The sequence below is a fragment of the Neopelma chrysocephalum genome, unplaced genomic scaffold, assembly GCF_003984885.1.
Source record: "Neopelma chrysocephalum unplaced genomic scaffold, ASM398488v2 Primary Assembly neopelma1_84, whole genome shotgun sequence".
Lineage (NCBI taxonomy): Eukaryota > Metazoa > Chordata > Aves > Passeriformes > Pipridae > Neopelma > Neopelma chrysocephalum.
In genome coordinates this window covers 11,363,645-11,382,668 of record NW_020897746.1, presented here as the reverse complement: position 1 = coordinate 11,382,668, position 19,024 = coordinate 11,363,645, and the positions used below count along the sequence as shown (strand labels likewise).

Sequence of the window (19,024 nt, the reverse complement as noted above, 5' to 3'; positions counted from 1 at the left end):
TCACACCTGACAGTCCTGAGCTCATGGTGCCACTAAGACTGTGCTGTTTTCAGGCTCCCTCCTCTCCTTTCCATTCTTCTCATCCTCATGTTTCTCTGGGCCCAGATGATCTGTTTGCAGTTTGGATATTTAGATCTGCAGCCTTTAGTTTCAGAGTATGAATCCCCCTCCATTAGCTGTGAGCTGTGTTTAATGTTGGTGAGTGAGGGACATGAGGAGGGCTCGAATGAGTGGGTTCTCCTGTGGAAAAACAGCTGAAAAATCCCCCGGCACTCTGGTTCTGGTGGCTGGTAAAGCTGCCAACAGACAGGCTGGGATTTAAGGGGCACATTTTTGCAAATCAGCGTCTTCATCACAACACTGAGTGGAGAGAGGAGGAGGTGGAGGATCCGTGGGAAGATTAATGTGGCCTCTTCGCTCTCCTGAGTGCCAAGGTTCCTGAAAAGGATGAGGGTGTCACATCACTGCTTCTTGCTTCATATTTTTCCTCCTTTTGCTTGCTTTTCTCCATTGTTGCAATCATTAAGTGCTGCCATTCCTCGTGTCCCTCTTCCCTGTTGGCTGGGGATGCTGACTGTTAATTGAGCAGCACCTTATCTGCTTTTCAAGCTTCACAGATAAACAAACCATTTCTACATTAAAGTGCTTGATCCTCTTTTACCGTGATATTTTAAGACTTTCTTATCTTTCCCTGTCATAGAGGAAAACTTAGAATGCCCAAGCTTCTGAGGCCTTAGTTTGGTTTATAAACAGGCTCCAAAATAGCAGGGTTTGTACAGGACTCAGGTCCTGTCACTGGTTGAGGGGTTAATTTGAGTCTGGCCAATGTTGCAACAGATCTCTCCTTCCCAAGGCTTTTTGAATATTAATAATTCCTGAGTGAAACGGATCAGAGCTGGGAGCTGTGATAAACTCCCTCCAACCCGTGTTGTTGGTGTGTGTGTGTGCTCAGGCCCACACACCATCGCAGACATGCTTTGTTTATTCAGCTCCACTGTAAATGTGTTGTGTTTCCTTCTCCCAGAGTCAACACTTTCTGTGCACACTCCCGTGATGTGAAGTGGATTGTGTTTCCCAGAGCTGAGGTGGTTCTGTGTTCTGTGCCCCAGGCCAGGTACAAGCAGAGCCTGGACCCCACGGTGGACGAGGTGAAGAAGCTGTGCACGTCCCTGCGGCGCAACGCCAAGGAGGAGCGGGTGCTGTTCCACTACAACGGGCACGGGGTGCCCCGGCCCACCGTCAACGGGGAGATCTGGGTCTTCAACAAGGTGGGGCCCAGCTGCTGCCTCTGCCTCCTGCTCCCAGTTCTGAGGGGTTCTGCTGGGAGCAGCTGCATCCTGGGCTCACCGGCCAGCTGGTGGTGGAATCTGTTCCCAGCCCGTTCCCAGTTGGGCTGTTTGTTGTGTTGTTCCATGAGGAGGCACAGAGGGATGGTGGGAGCAGCCTGAGCAGAGCAGGAGCTTCTCCCTGCAAACCAAAGTCAGGGAACAAACCATCCCTGCCCAGCCCAGCGTCTGCCCAGGCAGCATCAAAGCATCACCCCGAACAAGCACGCTGCAAAACTCACCCTGAACAACCACACTGCAAAACTCACCCTGAACAACCACACTGCAAAACTCACCCTGAACAGCCACGCTGCAAAACTCACCCTGAACAACCACACTGCAAAACTCACCCTGAACAACCACGCTGCAAAACTCACCCTGAACAACCACACTGCAAAACTCTTAGTTAACACTCCTTTTTTTCTTCAGATTAGCTCATTTACATATCATTAGCAAATGTTGATGTTTTATGTGACCCCCACAGTAGAGTTGGAATATAAAATTCTCCTGGTTGGAAATACCACAGTATTAATCAGAGCTATAATCCAGTCTTGGCTAGAGCAAGATGCGTTAGAAATACGAGTTTAAAACAATCCATGCCCATAAAATGTCGTTGATTGGATGTGTCAGAGCAGGTTTTTTTATGTGTAACTTCCTGTGGTTGGAATGTGCTTCACGGGAGGGATGACCTTAAGAAAGGTCTGTGCTGAAGGGGAGCTGTTCATGCATCATTTCCATCCTGCAGTGATCTGCAGAGCTCCCAACTCCCAAAAACTTTGGCTTTTATAAACAATTTCTCCTGTTAATTTTAATAAAACAGCCGAAACTGTTACATATGGGCAGAAGTGGGTTTGGAAATGCTTTACCCCTCCCCACCTTACGTAACATATGGTTTATGATCCCTTTTGTCTTTATCGACGCTGATACGTGTCCTTGAAAATTTGATTTTTGTAAAAGTTTACTGGTTTTATTACAGCTATTTTAGGTCTTTTGAATTTAAATGGGAGTTATGATCCCATCCATCATTCTGCTGATGTTAATAGGAACGTCGCAGCTTTTCCTGAGGGTTTTGGGCCAAGCTCAGGGCTGTAGGAACGCCAGGTTGTCCTGGCCCTGCAGCTGGGAAGGATCCTGCTGGCAGCCACTGGGTGTTTGGTGACTCTTTGCAGGCAGAAATCTGCTTTGGTTTATTTTTTCAGCTCCATTAGTTGGCCCTTCATAGCTGGTTTTAAATGTCTGGTTTTTATGCTCTTGCCCCTGGTTATTTGGGGGCGTTAAGATGGGAGACACAGAACAAAATCCTCCCTATTTACAGAAAGGGAACTGTGGGTACTTCGCTCTGTCGAAGGCAGCTTTGTTGGTTTTAATTTTATTGGATAATTCAGAAAGTTGCACAGAAGTTAAAGCTGTAATAAAATTATGAAGCATCTCGTTAAGCTCAGGCGGGGTAGCGCTGATGGGCTGCAGGGGCTTAATTATCCTTCTTGATTTATTGATGGGCTTTTCAGTTTAGGATGTTTGATGTTAAATTAAAGACAGCTGGTTTGCATCCTTTATCAGTGTTGCAGAAATTTGGGATAAAATTGGACTATTAAATGCCTTTTGGAGTTGTTAGCACAAATCAGAGCTCTAAATACCTAATACTGAAAATGCCTGGTGGAGTTTGGGGCTTTTAGTTTGGAGTTGAATGTTTCAAACAATGCCACGATAAAATCTGCTCGTTGTTAGTGTTGACTTGGGTTCCCAGTCCTAGTTTTTGGTAGCTATTGCCTGATACTTGAGTTGATTAATATGGTCAATGTAGGTTTTATTTGGGGATTTCAGAATTGGAATTCTGTGGGTGTGTTTTGTTATCTCACCAGTTCAAGTTCTGTTGTTTCTCTGCCTCGTGGTAACTGGAGTGGGTGTTTTTCTCCTGCAGAACTACACCCAGTACATCCCACTCTCCATATATGACCTGCAGACCTGGATGGGGAGTCCTTCCATCTTCGTCTACGACTGCTCCAACGCCGGCCTTATTGTCAAATCCTTCAAGCAATTTGCACTACAGAGGGAGCAGGAGCTGGAGGTGAGAGCTCAGACTGCAGGGCTTTGCTGCTGTTCAGTGAACACAAATGAACTTTAAGCTTGCTTTGCTGTATACACTGAAAAATGTGTTTAAAACCATGTTGGAAGGCAAATTAATTTGCAAATAGCTTTGCCACTCCAATCTTTCTGGTTCAGTTTGCTATCCCATTAAACTTGGAATGGTTTTTAATACAAGCACTAATTAAATGTTAATGTTAATAGAATCAATTTGGGCCCTAATGGTCTTTTGTGCTGCAATGAATGCTGAGGTGAACGAGACATTTATTTCGGTTACAAAAGCCTGGTTTCTGGGGCTGTATTTGGGTGCAGTTATGGTTTTGTGCTGTTACAGTGAATGAGAAAATGTGAAACAACGAAAACCTCATCCGGAGGGATTGTCCTGTGGTGGTTCCAGTTCCACAGAGTGCTGGAGCTGAGTGTGTTCCCACTGAAAAGCTGTCTGTGGTTACAGATGGAATTAGTAATAAATTCATTGAAGTAAATCTGAAATGCAAAGTGGAAGGGAAGAGGTTGGATTTTTTGTGCAGACCCCCCTGCTGCCTTCAGCTTCCTGGGAGAGGACATTTGTAAAGGGTCACTTCTTACACTCCCACACCTCCGAGGTACTATAGGAAAAACCCCCCAAAACTTCAAGGAAGGAATGTTAATTAATCCAGCAACTGACTGTCACAAATACAGCCTCCAAGCAGATAGTAACAGTCCCCCTGGCTATAACTCCTTTCCTTCCAAATTCCAGTTTTTGGAGGGGCTTTTGTGGTGACTGTTCTTGGCACTTCGGTATTTCTGCTCTTGCAGCACAGGTTAAAACTACCAATTAATGTGATTATGAAAATACTTTCAGGCTCGTGTGGCAGCTGTTGGTTCTGTCTTTAGATTTCATTAACTCTGATGACTGACTGAGGTACCTGCTCGTGATTAATAGAAAGCAGAGTCGTGGCACCAGAGAGAGCAGAGTGCTCAGGGCGTCCTGCAGAGCGTGGATGGGAATTCATTTGGAAAATTATAAATTATCAAATTGTTCAAATTCATGAAAAGTGAAGTGAAGGTGGAACTGGTGCTCCAGAGGGGCTGCCAGAGTGATCAGGATAATTGTTCCTCATCTTCCTGCAAGGAGATCAAAGCAGTTTGCTGTTCTCTTAATCTGCCAGAGGGATTCTGATCTTTTGATTCCATATCTTGCCCTAATAAAAAGTTGTGTTTATGAGAGAGCCAAGCAGTGTAGAAAGCCTGAGTCCAGTGGATGCTCTAAGGATGCAAGAATAGCTGTTCATCGTGGGCTTTACTCAACCCTCTTTTTATCCTTTCTTTTTTTTGACCTGTACAGGAAGCTGTGTCCCATCACTGTCCTGAGCAGCCTGACAAGTCTGTAGTTGCTGCCTGCTCCTGTGTGTTCATTTATGGTTGTTAATTAATCTCCAGATATTTCCAGTGTGCGGGTCCAGTTCCTGTGGTTTGTCACACTGGGCAGAAGCTGGAGTTGAGCAGGTCCTGGAGCCTGAGCTGCTCCCCTTCAGACCTGGGGGGCACCACCAGACTGTGACAAACACCCTGAGTGTTTCAGAGTGCTCAGAGAGCTGAAAATCCCTCCAAATGTGCTTCCCTTAAGAGCCCTTCCTAGGGATGCCCCAAGGGCAGGGCTTTCTTCAGGGAGTGAACAGCCACAGCTAAGCAGTTTGACTGCTTTGTTTTTATACATCTGTGAGGAGCCAATGCTTTCCCACGCTGTCTCTCATGCCTTTCTCCTCAAATAAAAGAGCTTTGCAGTATTTTAATTACCTTTCATTTAGTTGTTGGCATACAGGGGGCTGGGACAAAAGGATCTTTAAGGTCCTTTCCCAAACCATTCCATGATAGAGCTTCAGTTTTATTGAGGGTGATGGCTTGAGGGTGCCTTCATTCCCCCAGGTACCTGTGGGTCTCTGCTGGAAGCAGCTCAGCTCAGCTGGGAGCAGAGACAGGGCCCAGCTAATTTAGACAACTGGAAAAAGCCAAAGTGTGTCAGTGCTGCCCCTGGGATTGGAATGGAAAAAATTACGTTTAAAGAATCAAAAAACTTGAAAGGTTGCAGAAAGTTCTCCCTGGCCTGTCAGGTTGCTTTGCCAGGTGGGAGGTGTGTGGCTGTGCCGGGCCCTGGGACTGTCACAGGATGTTCTGTTCCCTTCTGACCCTCTGAGGCACCAAATGGATTCTCTCCTCACACAGACAGAGTGTTTCATGTATCAGGGTGGTAAAGAATGAGTTTATCAGTCGACTGTATCCCCGTACTGAGCTGGCTGGAGGGTTGGTCTTTGGAAAAATGTGCTTCTGTCAGCTTTGGTAACACAGCTCATGGGTCACTGTGGTGGTGCTTTGCTTTCTGACTCCTACAGCAATGGGCAGTGAGGTGTTACACTGCACCCCCTCTTCCTTTAGGAACTTTTGAGTGCCAGAGAGCAACATTTTGGGTGGTTGAAGTGTTTACTTTGTTTACCTGGTTCAGAAAGGCACTGGAAAGATTATTTGTGTTTTCATTCTGTGAATTATTAGCCTCAAAAATCATATTCTTAGCCAAAATTTTAAATAGGAGCGTCACTGTGGTTTTGGAAAATGGCACTGTTGGTATACAGAGTATTTCTACTTTATAGACTGATGTTTGGACAGATTAAATACTTAGTTGAATTTTGTTAATTACATGAGTGAAAGCTGTGGCTGGGGGTACATTATTCCTTAACTTCTCTGAACCCAGAGCTCCATGGGGCACTGGCAGGTTGTTCCTGGCGATGTGGAAATGACCCCCGGGGGTTTCCTTGCTCCCTGCAGGTGGCTGCCATCAACCCCAACCACCCCCTGGCGCAGATGCCGCTGCCCCCCTCCATGAAGAACTGCATCCAGCTGGCAGCCTGCGAGGCCAACGAGCTGCTGCCCATGATCCCCGACCTGCCAGCTGACCTGTTCACCTCCTGCCTCACCACCCCCATCAAGATCGCCCTGCGCTGGTGAGTGACAGCCCTGCTCAGCCCTGCAGGGTGTGTGTGGGGCTGACAGCAGCAGGGAGGGATTTGTGAGTCCAAACCCTCCATCTGACCTGAGCTTTCCCTGCAGTGCTGAGCTACAGGCTTTGAGCTGTGCATTTGGGACAGCAGCTTATTAATCACACCTAGAAAGGTGAAAATATTGTTGTCTGCTGCTTACTACGTTTTAGTTTTCGACTCAGTATCAGGGTTCGCTCAGATTAAGGGATTTACTGTTCTGGGAATTAAATATCTGCTTCCTCAGAGAGCAGGAACAGTACATAGTGCAGCACAACTCGTTGTAAACTGTCCTTTGCACAAATCATATTCCACATATTGCAGTTGCTGTAAATAATGCAGCAGCATTAAACAGTGCTGGAGTGGAAGGAAGGGAATGATAAACCCAGGAAAGACGTTCTGGAATGACAAACCAAGTTAATTAGGCAGAAAGTTAGAAAAGGCTGCTCCAGGGAGCAGGAGCTTTCCAAGAGCAGTATTTTACCCAGTGACAGGGACCACAAAGGCCTGTGGTGCCAGGGGGGCAGTCCAGTGCCCCCAGGCTGTGCAGAGCTCTGTTCCCTTGGGCACATCTCACCTGCTCCTCAAGGCTGTGTCTGGTCCAGAGTGGAAAAACTTCAGGGCATTTGCTGGATGGGGTTAGAACAGGCAGAAGCCTCTGGACACTGCACATGATGGTGAGGAATTGGCACCACAGCTCCAAGAGTTATTTGCTGCCTTTTGGAGATGTTTGTAGTAAATTACAATTCTTTGTGCTCTTTCATGTCAGCAGCAAACTGAATGAGTTCATTTGGCCAGGTTCTGCTTTGGGTACGTGGTGCCTTTGGCTCTCTTTGCTCCCGTGAGGGGCAGCACAAAGCCTGTTGAGTTTTTTGTCCTGTTTTTGATGTCATGAGCTCCCAAGGTGTTTTCTCATGGAAGCTTTTAAACACTGGCAAAATTCCCTAGGGGGACTTTGAGAAATACTGTTTTGTAAGTAGGAAAATATGGCTTCAGGGAACTACTTTTATTCATTAAATTTTGTGAGGATCCCTCACATGGGCTTTGGTGCCTGTTGGAGATGAACTAGTTCATGGCACACTGGAGCTTCAGAAGTGAAGTGGAAGGGATTGGTGTCAGGGTTCTCCTTCCCTTCAGTTCCCAGACTTGACAGTTTCTGCCAGATTTAAAGTGAAAATGCTGAGGCTCTGTAAGAGAGGTTTTTCGGTGGGTTTTGTTTGTTAGATGTACTAAGAAAGGGTTTTTTTCAGATATTATGATCTGTTCAGGAATTTTCTGTTCCTTCATCTCCATGGGAACGTGGCTGAGGGGGTGAGCAGGGCAGGTTCTCAGCACAGCTACACCTGCTGTGGGCACGACAGATCCTCTGGGCTCCCTCTTGTTGGTGTTTGACAGGGAACACGTTTGGGGAACTGTGGCTCAGGGGAAGGATTTAAACCCATCACCCTCAGCAGGTCAGGGGCTGATGCTGGAAGGTGCCATGTGAACTCCTGGATGGGGAAGCATTTCCTGCCACCTAATCCAGTGACTGTGTCACTCACTGCATGCACAGAAATCCCTCCTCTGTTCTCCCATGAACATTGTGCTCCCAGTTGACTGTCATTATTGCAGGTGTGGGTTTATCCCATGCAATCCTGTAAATAATAAGTGCTGCTTGTGGAACATTGTTTTTCACCAACGTTAGACACAATATATGCAAAGCCAGATCCTCTGCTGCATTCCAAGAGTTTGATCCAAACTGTATGTTGGTGCCCTAAAGCAGTTAACCAAAAATAAACACAGAAACCTTCACCATTAAAACTTCCCTTTTCCTTCAGTTCAGCCCTTTTCCTGAAAGGAATTGCTTTCAAAATACAACTTTTTTGTAATTCTGGACTGATACTCTAATGATGTTTCATATATGGAATTTATGGGCAAGTGAAAGTTTGGTGAATAAATGTTTATCCATCCCATTTTGTGCCCTGTGGAAACTGATGGACAAAATCCCTCATGAGCCAGAGCTGCAGTTGCAGCCACTTCAGTCTCATTTCAGGGGAAGAAAAATTGATGCTGGGCAGAGAAACCCAGGTCAGCTGTGCCCTTCTGGGTGTGGTGTGTGGAACTCCTGATGCCAGTCTGCAATTCCAGGAACCTGGAGTGTGGATCTCGGCTGCCTGGCTGCTGATTGTCCTGGTGTGTGGTGACTGCTGTGAGCTGACGTATTCCAAATATATCCTGTGACTATATAAAGCTGTGTGTGAGGCGAGCCTGGAGCTGAGCTGCATGGATTGTTAATCCTGACGGATGGCACTGTCGGGAAGCAAATGCGGATATTGAGGGAACAGGCAGGAACCCGGGTGTTTGGTGCCCTGTTTTACGCAGGTCTGAGTGTTTCACGTTGGCTAAAGCAAAAGCAGCTCCCCTGGAAGTCGTGCTCAGGGGTGAGTCATGTGCCTGTGTTTCCATCAGTCCTGGAAGGTGTTAATAAGCTGCAGTTATAGATCCGGAATTCCACGTGTGGGAGCGAAGGCTGCGCTGGTCCGGGTTGGCTTCAGGGCCTTGTGGCTTTGAAATGTGAAATCCTGCTCAGAAACAGTGAGGGGGCTCCTGAAAAGTGCTGGAAGCACCCCAAACAACAAGAAGCAAAAAGTTTGGGAGCTGCTCAGCCTGGGGAATTTGAGATGTGCAGTTTGTACTCCCGAACACCCATAACAGCAACCTGGGAGGGCAGGGCAGAGGACGGGAGCTGTGGCAGCTCATGTTCTGTTGGGTCAGTTCAAACAAACGTTTTAAGTGTTTTGGTTGGTTTTTCTAACATATTTATTTTGCATTTCGGCTTGAGATTTTGGGGGTTGGCTCAACCAATCCTCTGTCCCACGTTGATTTAGACAAACTACCCTGAGTTTCAAAGTCCCAGGAGGGCCGACGGCACCTTGGTTTCTGGGTTTCCTTTGGTGCTGCCGTTCCCTGGCCTGTGTTACCTGCTGTGTGTGACAGTGGCACAGCCCCCGGGCGAGACACCACGTGTGCAGCCTCCCAGCCATGGAGGGGGTGCAGACACAGGCGGGGGAACATCTTGTTTACCAGTACATTTTCTTGGCAGTCGGTGCTTGCTGGAGAGGCTGCTCCTGCTTCAGTGGGAGTTTCATGGACTGCTCTGTTTCCAAATATCCAGGGCAGTGGGGAGAGCTTTGGCTGCAACAGAGACATGGAATGATGGGATGGTTTAGGTTGGAAAGGGCCTTAAAGCCCATCTCATTCCAGCTCCCTGCCATGGGCAGGGACACCCTCCACTAGACCAGGTTGGTCCCAGCCCTGTCCAGCCTTTCCCTGGACACTTCCAGGGACACAATTCTTTAGAGACAGCCCATGTGTGACAGGGCAGAGCTGTGCTGCTCTCACAGTCCTTCCAGACACCTTGTGATGTGGAGGCACCGAGAGGAGTTAAAGTCTTCCAGCCCCCCCAGTGTGCAGGGAGGCTCCAGGCTGATCCCAGTGACCCAGTTCTGCCTGTGCCTGTGTTTGGGAGGGAATTTCCCTGCCTGGTTCTGTAATGCACTGTCGTAAGAATTTTATATTTCAGCAGATTGCAGAGGGATCCCACTGCAGGTTCACGGGTTCTTTATGGCTCCTTTCTGTGCTGGATGACGCAGACATCAGGAAAGCAGCCTGGGGACCACTGAGCCTTCCAGAGCCTATCCCCGTCCTTGCCTTGGCAGCAAGGGATGCCCTGCTGGCAGGGAATGCCACAGGAAATCCAGAGGGGCCTCAAGGTTTCAGAAATGGGCTCTGCACACCTTGTCCTTGATAAGTAATTGTTCTCTCCTTTACCTGGGGAGGAGCCTTTTGGATGTGGGTGATGTGGCTCTGGTGAGGTGAGGCTCCTGCTGCAGCAGCTGGATGCAGGAGGTGGGATTGCTGGGCTGGAGAGCCCTCCTGGTCCCACAGAGCTTCCTGGTCCCTCCCAGAGCTGTGTGACGAGTGCAGTGTTGGGGTAAATGTCAACTGAGATTACACTGAGGGCAAAATTCTTCCTTGAACAACAGAGAGTGGATTTCTGAAAGACTGGGCCAGTGGTGCTGGGAATGTGGTGCTGGCACTGAGGAAGTCATGTCTGGGTTTCTGTCCCAGAGCTGTTGTTCCTGCTCTGCCCTCTGCACCTCCAGGGGGTCTGCAGGAGGGGAAGGGTGCTGGGAATCCGGGCCAGCAGCCATCTCCCCTTCCCACACACGCCTGTGCTCGGCAGCCTTTGGGATTTTCCAGGCCCAGCCAGTGGCACTGCCAGGACTCGGCGTTTCCCCGGGCTGGTGATCCTGGAGCAGTGGGATTTGTAAAGCTGAGGAAACGGACTCAGCAGTTTTTTTAATTAAATAACGGAGGTGTCTGAACCTGACACATCCCTCCCGTTGCCTCCCTTTCTCCCTTCCCTGCCTGCAGTGCCACGTCTCTTCAGGGAAGCCCAGCCAACGCTGATCATTATTCCAGCAGCACAATCCTCCCCAGCTCCGTGTCGTCGTGCTGCTCCCAGGAGACCGTGCTGGATGCCTGGGAGCCCTTTTCCCCCGCTCTGTGTTGGAAAACTTGTCACCGTGACAGTTACAATGCCCCAGTTTTGACACCTGACGATGGAAATCGCCGCATAATCACGAGTGTGACAAACACTGAGGGCCTTGTTTGGGTCTCATTATGCCGTGCCAAAGTTCCCTACCCAAACACCGTTTTAAAAGCAGAAGCAGTGCAATAAAGAAACCTCCTTCCACATTCTCTCCACAGAACCTTGTCATTAAACAGTCAATTAGTGTGTTTTATTTCACTCTCTCCCCAGGTTCTGCATGCAGAAGAGTGTCAGGCTGGTGCCAGGAGTCACGCTGGATTTAATAGAGAAGTAAGCCAAATTTTGTATATATTTTCTTTTTTCCCTGTTGCTCCTTAGTTCCTCATTATTTCTTGCATTCCTCTCGTTTGTCTGTGAGGAAATTTCTTTGGGAAGCTGTTCAGAGCCTGCACCTGCAGTAATTGTGGTGCTGAAACAAGCAGTGGCCATGGAAATAGGGAGCTGCTGGGGGGAGATCTGGCTGTTCTGAGCACATTCCATGCTCTGGAACGTGCTGCCAGCCTGGAGCAGGCAGGAAATGGCCACTGCAGGCACAGGTTGGGATTGTTCCTGGAGAGCCCAGTGTAGGGGAGGGTTTGCCCATGGGAGGGTTAAGCTCTGCAGCCACATCCCCAAACCCAAGTGAGGGACAGTGAAACAACCAGAAATCATTTGTCACTTGTCACTGTGCTGTCCCCCTGTTCTCTGCCTGACAGGGATGTTGCATTTCAGATTTAGCACCACTGAAACATGTTATAATCCTTTTTTCCAAGCGATATTGGAGCATAATTCCTGGTTGTCAGGCAGCTGAGGCAAAGTGATTATCCAGGACAACTGTTCTTCAAACTCTGCTTCAGTTTATGCAAGCAAGGGAGATTTTGAGATATTAATAATAATTGCTCTCTGTAGTCTTTGCTGGTTTTGAAGATTTTTTGGTTTGTTTTTAAAGACAGTGCAGGCAGCCACTGGATGCAGCCACTGGATGCAACCTGTGCTCCCTGAGGGTTGTTTTGAATGCCCTGTTCTTGGAGCATTGATACACACACAAACTGGGGGTGATTAATTAAAGATAATTGTTCAATTCAGAGAAATCCTGACTGTAGAAACACTGTTGTTGGGGTTAATTAGAGCTCTTGTGACACGGGGATGTCCAGGGCACGGTTCTGTGTTTGGCTGAAATCAAACTGCAGCACTAAAGGGTGTCCTGACAGGGGTTGGGAGAACAGGAATGTGGATGACAAGTGCCTGTGAGTGCTGCCAGCCCTTCCACACAATTGTGTTGGACCAGCCAGGCCCATCAGTGCAGTCAGAGGTGTTTAGTCACACTAATTTTATATGGGAAAATTGGATTTTCTGCTCTCAGCTGGGGAGGATAAGGGGTGATTTGTGGAAAGCTGTGTTTCAGAGACCCTCATCAGACCAAAATATCAAAAATGTCAGTTTACAGCTAAAAGAGCAGAGGCAGCCCCTGTCTCTCAGAGGAGGTGTCAGAGTGGTTTTCAGAGCCAGGCCAGTTGAGGAGAAGATCCACCCCTGGGTATCGTTTCCTTTGAAAGCTGGGGTGAAAATGTGCTGGGGTTTGGGTCTCTGTTGGTTGTAAGGAGATGGGAAGCAGGGAGGGAATCTCCCTGGGGTTAACCCTGCTGTGCCTGGGTGTGCTGACAGGGTTTGGTGATGCCAGGAGGGCTCAGCACCAGCCTGGACTGAGGTCAGCTTCAGCCACTGCATTAATGTGGGCAGAACAAGGACTCTGTGATGTTAATTGCAATTAACATATTGCTACAAGAGTGCCTCTCATCAGAGGACATGTGGTGAGGTCAGTGAAGGTCTGAGCCAGGCAGCTCAGAATCACCCTCCCAGAGCACTCAGATGTGCTGCTGAGGGTTAAATAATCTTTAAATAAAGATTTACTGGCACAAATAGACTTCCCTTCAATATTCTTGGCCTGTGTTGGTTGGTGCCACAGCACACGTGTGTGTGTTCCAGGCTGTCTTCAGGGAAAACCTACCAGGAGTAGGTTCCTGTGGATATCAAATATTTAAACCTCATCATCTTAATCTTCTCCATATATCAATTATAGAAAACGCAGATTTTTATTGCATCTCGAGATAGCCCTGGAATAATTCCTGGATTGCCTGTGTGTATATTGTAATTTATAATTTAGTTGTCTTTAGAACTGGGGAAAGAGTTTATATTGCAATTAAGCTGCAGACTTTGAGGCTAAATTGAGCTGCACCTTCTCTGAAGGGCTCCAATTTCTAATTATCCAGGCTCAGCCCACGCCCTGATGGGGGAACGTGTGGTGGATCCTGATGTGCCTTTGTATCACTGATCTTCTGAGATGGAGCCAAAATAATCCCTAGCTTAGAAAGAAAGATCTTTTCCAGAGCCAAGCAGCAAAGTGTAAAGGAAAAAAGAAGGAAAATTATGTTGGTGGAGGACTGGGAATTTGGGACCCTCTGGCTGCTGCTTCCTGAGACTCTTGGTTGTTCATGTTCCTGCTGCCCTGGGTGGACTTTTCTGTTTGATCCCAAGACTTCAAATCATCTGTGCTGGGGGTGTGACTGCTGAGTGACATGAACTGGGCTTTGTTCTACCCTTTAAAAATTTTGGAAAACCCCCTAAAGTATGGGTTATGAATCCATTGGTAACTGAAATACAAAGCAGGGTGCCAGGAATGGGGGATGTACAAGGGTGCTTTAATCTCTATTGCTGCATTGGCCCACCTCTCCTGAAATCCTGTTCTCAAGGGATCAGGAATGGTATATTGCTTTCCTGGGATTTTTTAGCTGGGGTCTATTGTGCAGAAGGAGGGAATTCTCTAAACAAAAATCCCCCGAGAAGGGGAAAAAAAAAAAAAAAAGCCCTGAGAGCTGATCCTGCTTCTGGTGGGGCCATTTAGCAGAGAGTCTGTGGCTTGGCAGAACCCACCAGGATCCACAACCAGGTGGAGAAAAGCATTTGATGGAAGGAACAGAGATGTTATTTTCAGCAGGACTGGGCAGGGATGATCCTGTGGCTGATGGTGGTGGAAGGCAGTGAGAGCCGTGCTGTGACAGGCCCCTGGCTGGGCTGGGGCACCACAGACACACTGGGGAGGTGTCTCTGCAGATGTTTAATCAACCATGTGCTGGTCCAAGCTCTGAAATACTGCAGCCTTTTTTTTTAATATTCATTATTTTATTTCTAGTGGGAAGACAATAATTCATAGGTTGCCTTCAGACCCAGGTTAGGTTCAGCCCCTCGATTTTCTTCTAGAAAATTCAGTGCAAGGCATCAGAGCTTGTTTCAGTGTGTGTCAGGAGGTGCTCTTGGCCCTGGTGTAGCAGGGCTGCTGTGCCCCCCTGGCCGTGGGGAACATCCCTCAGTGGTGCCTGTGCTGAGGAGGAACTTGGCTTTTGAAGATGTTACTCTGCAAAGTTTCTCCCCTGCAGTCAGTCAGGTTTGATTGCAGTGCAGTGTCTCGTTTCATCACCGTTGTTTTGGGGTCTGTGTAGTGCAGGCAGAGCCTGTTGTGAATGCAGAGTGAAGATCCTGCTCAAAGACCTGGTTTTCATGGCAACACTCCTTTCATATCCCCACCTGGAGCTGCCAGGATCTGTGTGAGGCTTTGCAGCTCCCCAGCAAGGCAGGGGAGAACCTCAAACGCTTTGTCCTTCTCCAGTGCTTTGCCAAGGTTTCAGCAGCCCAGGCACAGCACACCTGGATCACCCCTGTGATCCTGGGATGGGAAGGGGTTGTCTTGGAGCACAGCAGTTGTGGTGATCCTGGGATGGGAAGGGGTTGTCTTGGAGCACAGCAGCTGTGGTGATCCTGGGATGGGAAGGGGTTGTCTTGGAGCACAGCAGTTGTGGTGATCCCGTCCGAGCAGCTCTTGCCAGCTCAGGAGATTTCACACAGAATCCCTGAGGTTGGAAAAGACCTTTGAGCTCCTGGAGTCCAACCTGTGCCCAGTCCCCACCTTGTCCCCCAGCTCAGAGCCCTGAGTGCCACATCCAGGCGTTCCTTGGACACCTCCAGGGGTGGGCACTCCCTGGGCAGCCCCTGCCAAGGCCTGAGCACCCTTCCAGTGCAGAAATCCCTCCTGGTGTCTGAGAGCTGCCTCGGAAGTTGCCACCACGTGGTGTAAACCAAGTGTTTGGCTTCTCGGGGAAGCTCAGCAAGGATCCCTTTGGTTTCCAGCTGACCCCCCGTGGCTTGGGGAGCTCTGCTGTGCTGCAGAGGGTGTTCTGCAATGCAAATATTGACGGGGAATCCTCACCACAGCACTCTGTGGCCTCGTGTTCCCCGCGCTCGCTCCGGGGGATCCATTAGCAAACACTGCTGCAGAGATGGATATTTTTCCTCTGATACTGAGACAGACAGGAATTTTTTATAAGATGTTAATTTCCAGCTGGTTTAGAGCTGTGTTTATCCAAGGGATTGTGCTGCATCTGACCCTGCACGGGAATGGTGCTGCTGCACATCAGGGGTGAGTGGCCATAGAGAAACTTCCTCTGTTTGTGTTGATACTTTAAATATTTAAAAACTTGTTACAGAAGGGAAGTTTAGTTAAATTAGGATTAAATCCATAGAACGTCTTACTGTGTTGGTGCATGTTTGTGAAACTTTCTCATCCCATTCCTGTTACTTTCTCCCAAGGAGAAAAGCTGTGCTTGGGAGTGCCAGGCTGTATATTTTATACTGTATATCTGATTATTGATAAGGCAGCCCAGGGCTGAGTCTGCTGATCTGGGTTTGTTGGGTGATTGGGGTTTTTTCTTCATTTTTTCTTGTCTTTGTTTTTACGAGGAGCAAATAAACATTCAAAAGCTTGTTTGGGAAAGCTGATCAGGACAAAGGCAGAAACTCAGGACAGTGAACAGCAGTTCACAGCCACTTGTGTTCCTGGATGTGTGTGTGTGTTGATCCTGAGTCACAGCAGGCTGTCACCTGGGCTCTTCCATCACAGAAATCAGGTTGCCTGTTGGTCCTCTGGTTTCTTCTCATATGAGAAGTTTGTTCAGCTCTGGGATGAAAAAATTTGAATTACTTTTTTCGACCTGCAAAAACAAAGTCCTGGGCTCTGGAAGAGCAGGACTGCTGGTGGAACACTGCTGTTCTTCACTGGCTGTGCCTTGGCCAGGCTGTTGTCTCTGATGTCTCTGGTGTTGATGCTGAGGAGAATAACTGTGAAGCCCAGAGGAGACTCTTAGTTCCTCCTCTCTGACCTCCTGTGTGTCTCAGGCTGCCCAGTGTCACTGGGTCACACAGCTCGTGCTCCTCCGAGGTGTCTGTGTCTCAGCCCTCTGAGATGAGGGTTGAATCGCTTCCCTTTCATGGTCAAGTGCTCTTCTTTCTTTCTTTCTTTCTTCCTCTCCTTGTGTAAGGTATTTGTTGGCACCAGGATTTCTCTCTTGTAGGTGCTTATCCACAACGTTCACATTGTTCCTCAGTAGAATGACCTTAAATTTCTCACTCTGTGCCACTGATTCGGTTTTTAAAGCTTTTTCTGCACTGTCTGTATTCTGTATGTCCTGTTTTGACACTTTTTAAATGAGTGCCAAAATGGGAATACTTGGCAAAACATTCTGGTTTCAGTCTGGGCAGTGCAAGGCTGAATTTCCTCTGCCCACTGCTCCCTGCCTGGGACATGAGCTGTGCCCAGAGCCCTGGCTGCTACCAGGGCTTGGCTTTTGTGGCTGGATTTACCACGTGATGAGTGTCCATGGAACATGAAAATGTTACAGCAAAGAGTTCCTTCACCTCCAGATCCCCCTGAGGAGGGTTTGGAGGTGTGCACGAGTCTGTCTCAGAAACACGGTTTTTACCAGGAAACTGATGTGGGTTTTTTCCCCTCCCTTGCAGGATTCCTGGAAGGCTGAACGACAGGAGGACTCCCCTGGGAGAGCTGAACTGGATCTTCACAGCCATCACAGACACCATCGCCTGGAACGTCCTGCCCAGGGGTACGAGGGGCAGGGGCAGCAGGGGGGCACAGCAGGGGCAGGCTCAGCCAGAGCAGGTGAAAATGAGACACTGAAATGGGGAGAAAATTAAACCCTCATATTGGAAGAACAGATCAGGCCTGGTCTTAAAGCTGGTTAATTTTTTATTTCTTCTTTTACCCGATCGTTAGAACCCAGAAAGGGTTTTTCTGTGCCAACACAATTGTTTTAGCTTGAATAATTCTCTTTCTTACTGTATTTGCAAAGAGCAATCTGTTTTCTTCCAGGCTTACCATAAATAAAGGGTTTTTTTCCTCTTTGCTGGTAAGGCAGTTGTGTTTCCCATGAGTAACTTCATCCCATTCTCTACCCCTGTTCTGAATTGGTACTTCTGGAGCACAGGCAGCCAAATTTGTAAACAGTTCTCCAACTCTGCTCTTCCTAATGCTCACACAGCATCAATTCTTCTCTGTCCTGTAGAAGAGAGCACATTTGCTATCTTTTAGGATTCATTTTGGCTTCTCATAAGCGCATCAAACTGCCAGTTAACAGATGGATAGTTCTTGATTAAACAGTACACAGAGGTCCTGTTCTCCCTCAGTAATTTTCCAAAAACTTAGTCAGGCTGAGCTGAAGTGAAAAAGCAAAAGGGGGGATTTTATCCAGAAAAGGCAAAAAAGAACCTGAGGTAGAAAGTGTTTAATTGTGTTGGTGTGAAATGCAGAGGAGCTGCAGTGCAGGTAGAGTTTAACAGCGGGTGTGGCACTCCCTGCAAAGCTGCTGGAGATTCCTCCTTCCTGGAACAAAATATTAACGGGGCTTTGTGTTTTAAACCATCTTTGCACAGTACCTGAGGTGCTGCAGGTGTGCATCCAGTAACTCCTGCCCTCTCTTGGCAGATCTTTTCCAGAAGCTCTTCCGGCAGGACCTGCTCGTGGCCAGCTTGTTCCGGAACTTTCTCCTGGCCGAGAGGATCATGAGGTCGTACAACTGCACCCCCGTGAGCAGCCCCCGGCTGCCCCCCACCTACATGCATGCCATGTGGTGAGTGACACAGGGGCAGGGGTTGGCACTGCTCAGGGTTAGGGGGGATGTTGGGAAGGAATTCCACCCTGGGAGGGTGGGGAGGCCCTGGCACAGGTTGCCCAGAGAAGCTGTGGCTGCCCCTGGATCCCTGGAAGTGTCCAAGGCCAGGTTGGACGGGGCTTGGAGCAACCTGGGCTAGTGGGAGGTGTCCTTGCCCGTGGAAGGGGATGATCTTTAAGGTCCCTTCCAGCCCAACCCATCCCATGACTGTGCTGCAATCTCCGCAGTGCTTCCCTGCTTCACTCAGTGGATCAGGAATGGAACAGCTTGTGGCAGCCTAATGCTCATCTCCAAAGCTGCTTCTGCTCTGTGCATCCCTAATTATCCTGTAATTCTGTGGTGCAGAACCTTCAGTCCAGCCATGCCATCTTTCACTCCAAATACCAAAGAAATGGGTCATCTGCTGCCTTTATTTTCCCAGGGTAAAGCTGGTCCCCTGGGATTGTGCAGGGTGGGAAGATCCTTAACTTGCATTGCTGAAGTAGAAGAAATTTTTGCTGCAGAGTTCGTCTACTTTTACTGTTGCTTTTAAGATGATTAATGGAAATGGAGGTGGCACAGTTATCAAAATGCTCTTAAATGTAGTTCTGACGATCAAACAAATGTCCCGTGAACAATCATAATAAAAATAATAATAATAACAGTAATAACAAAAAATGCTCACTTTTATTTTCTTACTCGGTGTGATTAATAGAGCAGCACCAAATTGGGCGAAGCACAAACTGGTGCAGTGAGTCTGATGGGGTCCCTGGGGGAGAGAACAGAGCCTTGCTAAAGGCTGATAAAGTGACAGTAAAAGGTAACTGAGGGGGTTTAACCTGCCTGCATTTTCCAGGATCCTTTTAATAAATTTCCTTCATAAAAATATGGAGGAAAATGAATGTAGAGGAGGGATGAAGGGATGACAGTGTAACAGGGAGGTCAAATTCTCTGAGCAACCTGGTTCTAGTGGAAGGTGTCCCTGCCCACGGCAGGGGTGGAACAAGGTGAGTGTTAAGGCCCCTTCCAACTCAACCC

General features: G+C 48.2%; 1 protein-coding gene across 4 annotated transcripts in view; it reads left to right on the top strand.

The window, feature by feature from the left end:
• Positions 1–19,024, top strand: part of RPTOR (regulatory associated protein of MTOR complex 1) — a 102,230-nt gene that overhangs the window by 25,182 nt on the left and 58,024 nt on the right. For all 4 annotated transcript variants that reach the window (XM_027691601.1, XM_027691603.1, XM_027691600.1 and 1 more), the window contains exons 4-9: positions 1,110–1,268; positions 3,247–3,393; positions 6,213–6,388; positions 11,226–11,285; positions 16,842–16,942; positions 17,821–17,965. In XM_027691601.1, coding sequence (XP_027547402.1) covers positions 1,110–1,268; positions 3,247–3,393; positions 6,213–6,388; positions 11,226–11,285; positions 16,842–16,942; positions 17,821–17,965 — 788 coding nt within the window. The remainder of the gene's footprint in view (positions 1–1,109; positions 1,269–3,246; positions 3,394–6,212; positions 6,389–11,225; positions 11,286–16,841; positions 16,943–17,820; positions 17,966–19,024) is intronic.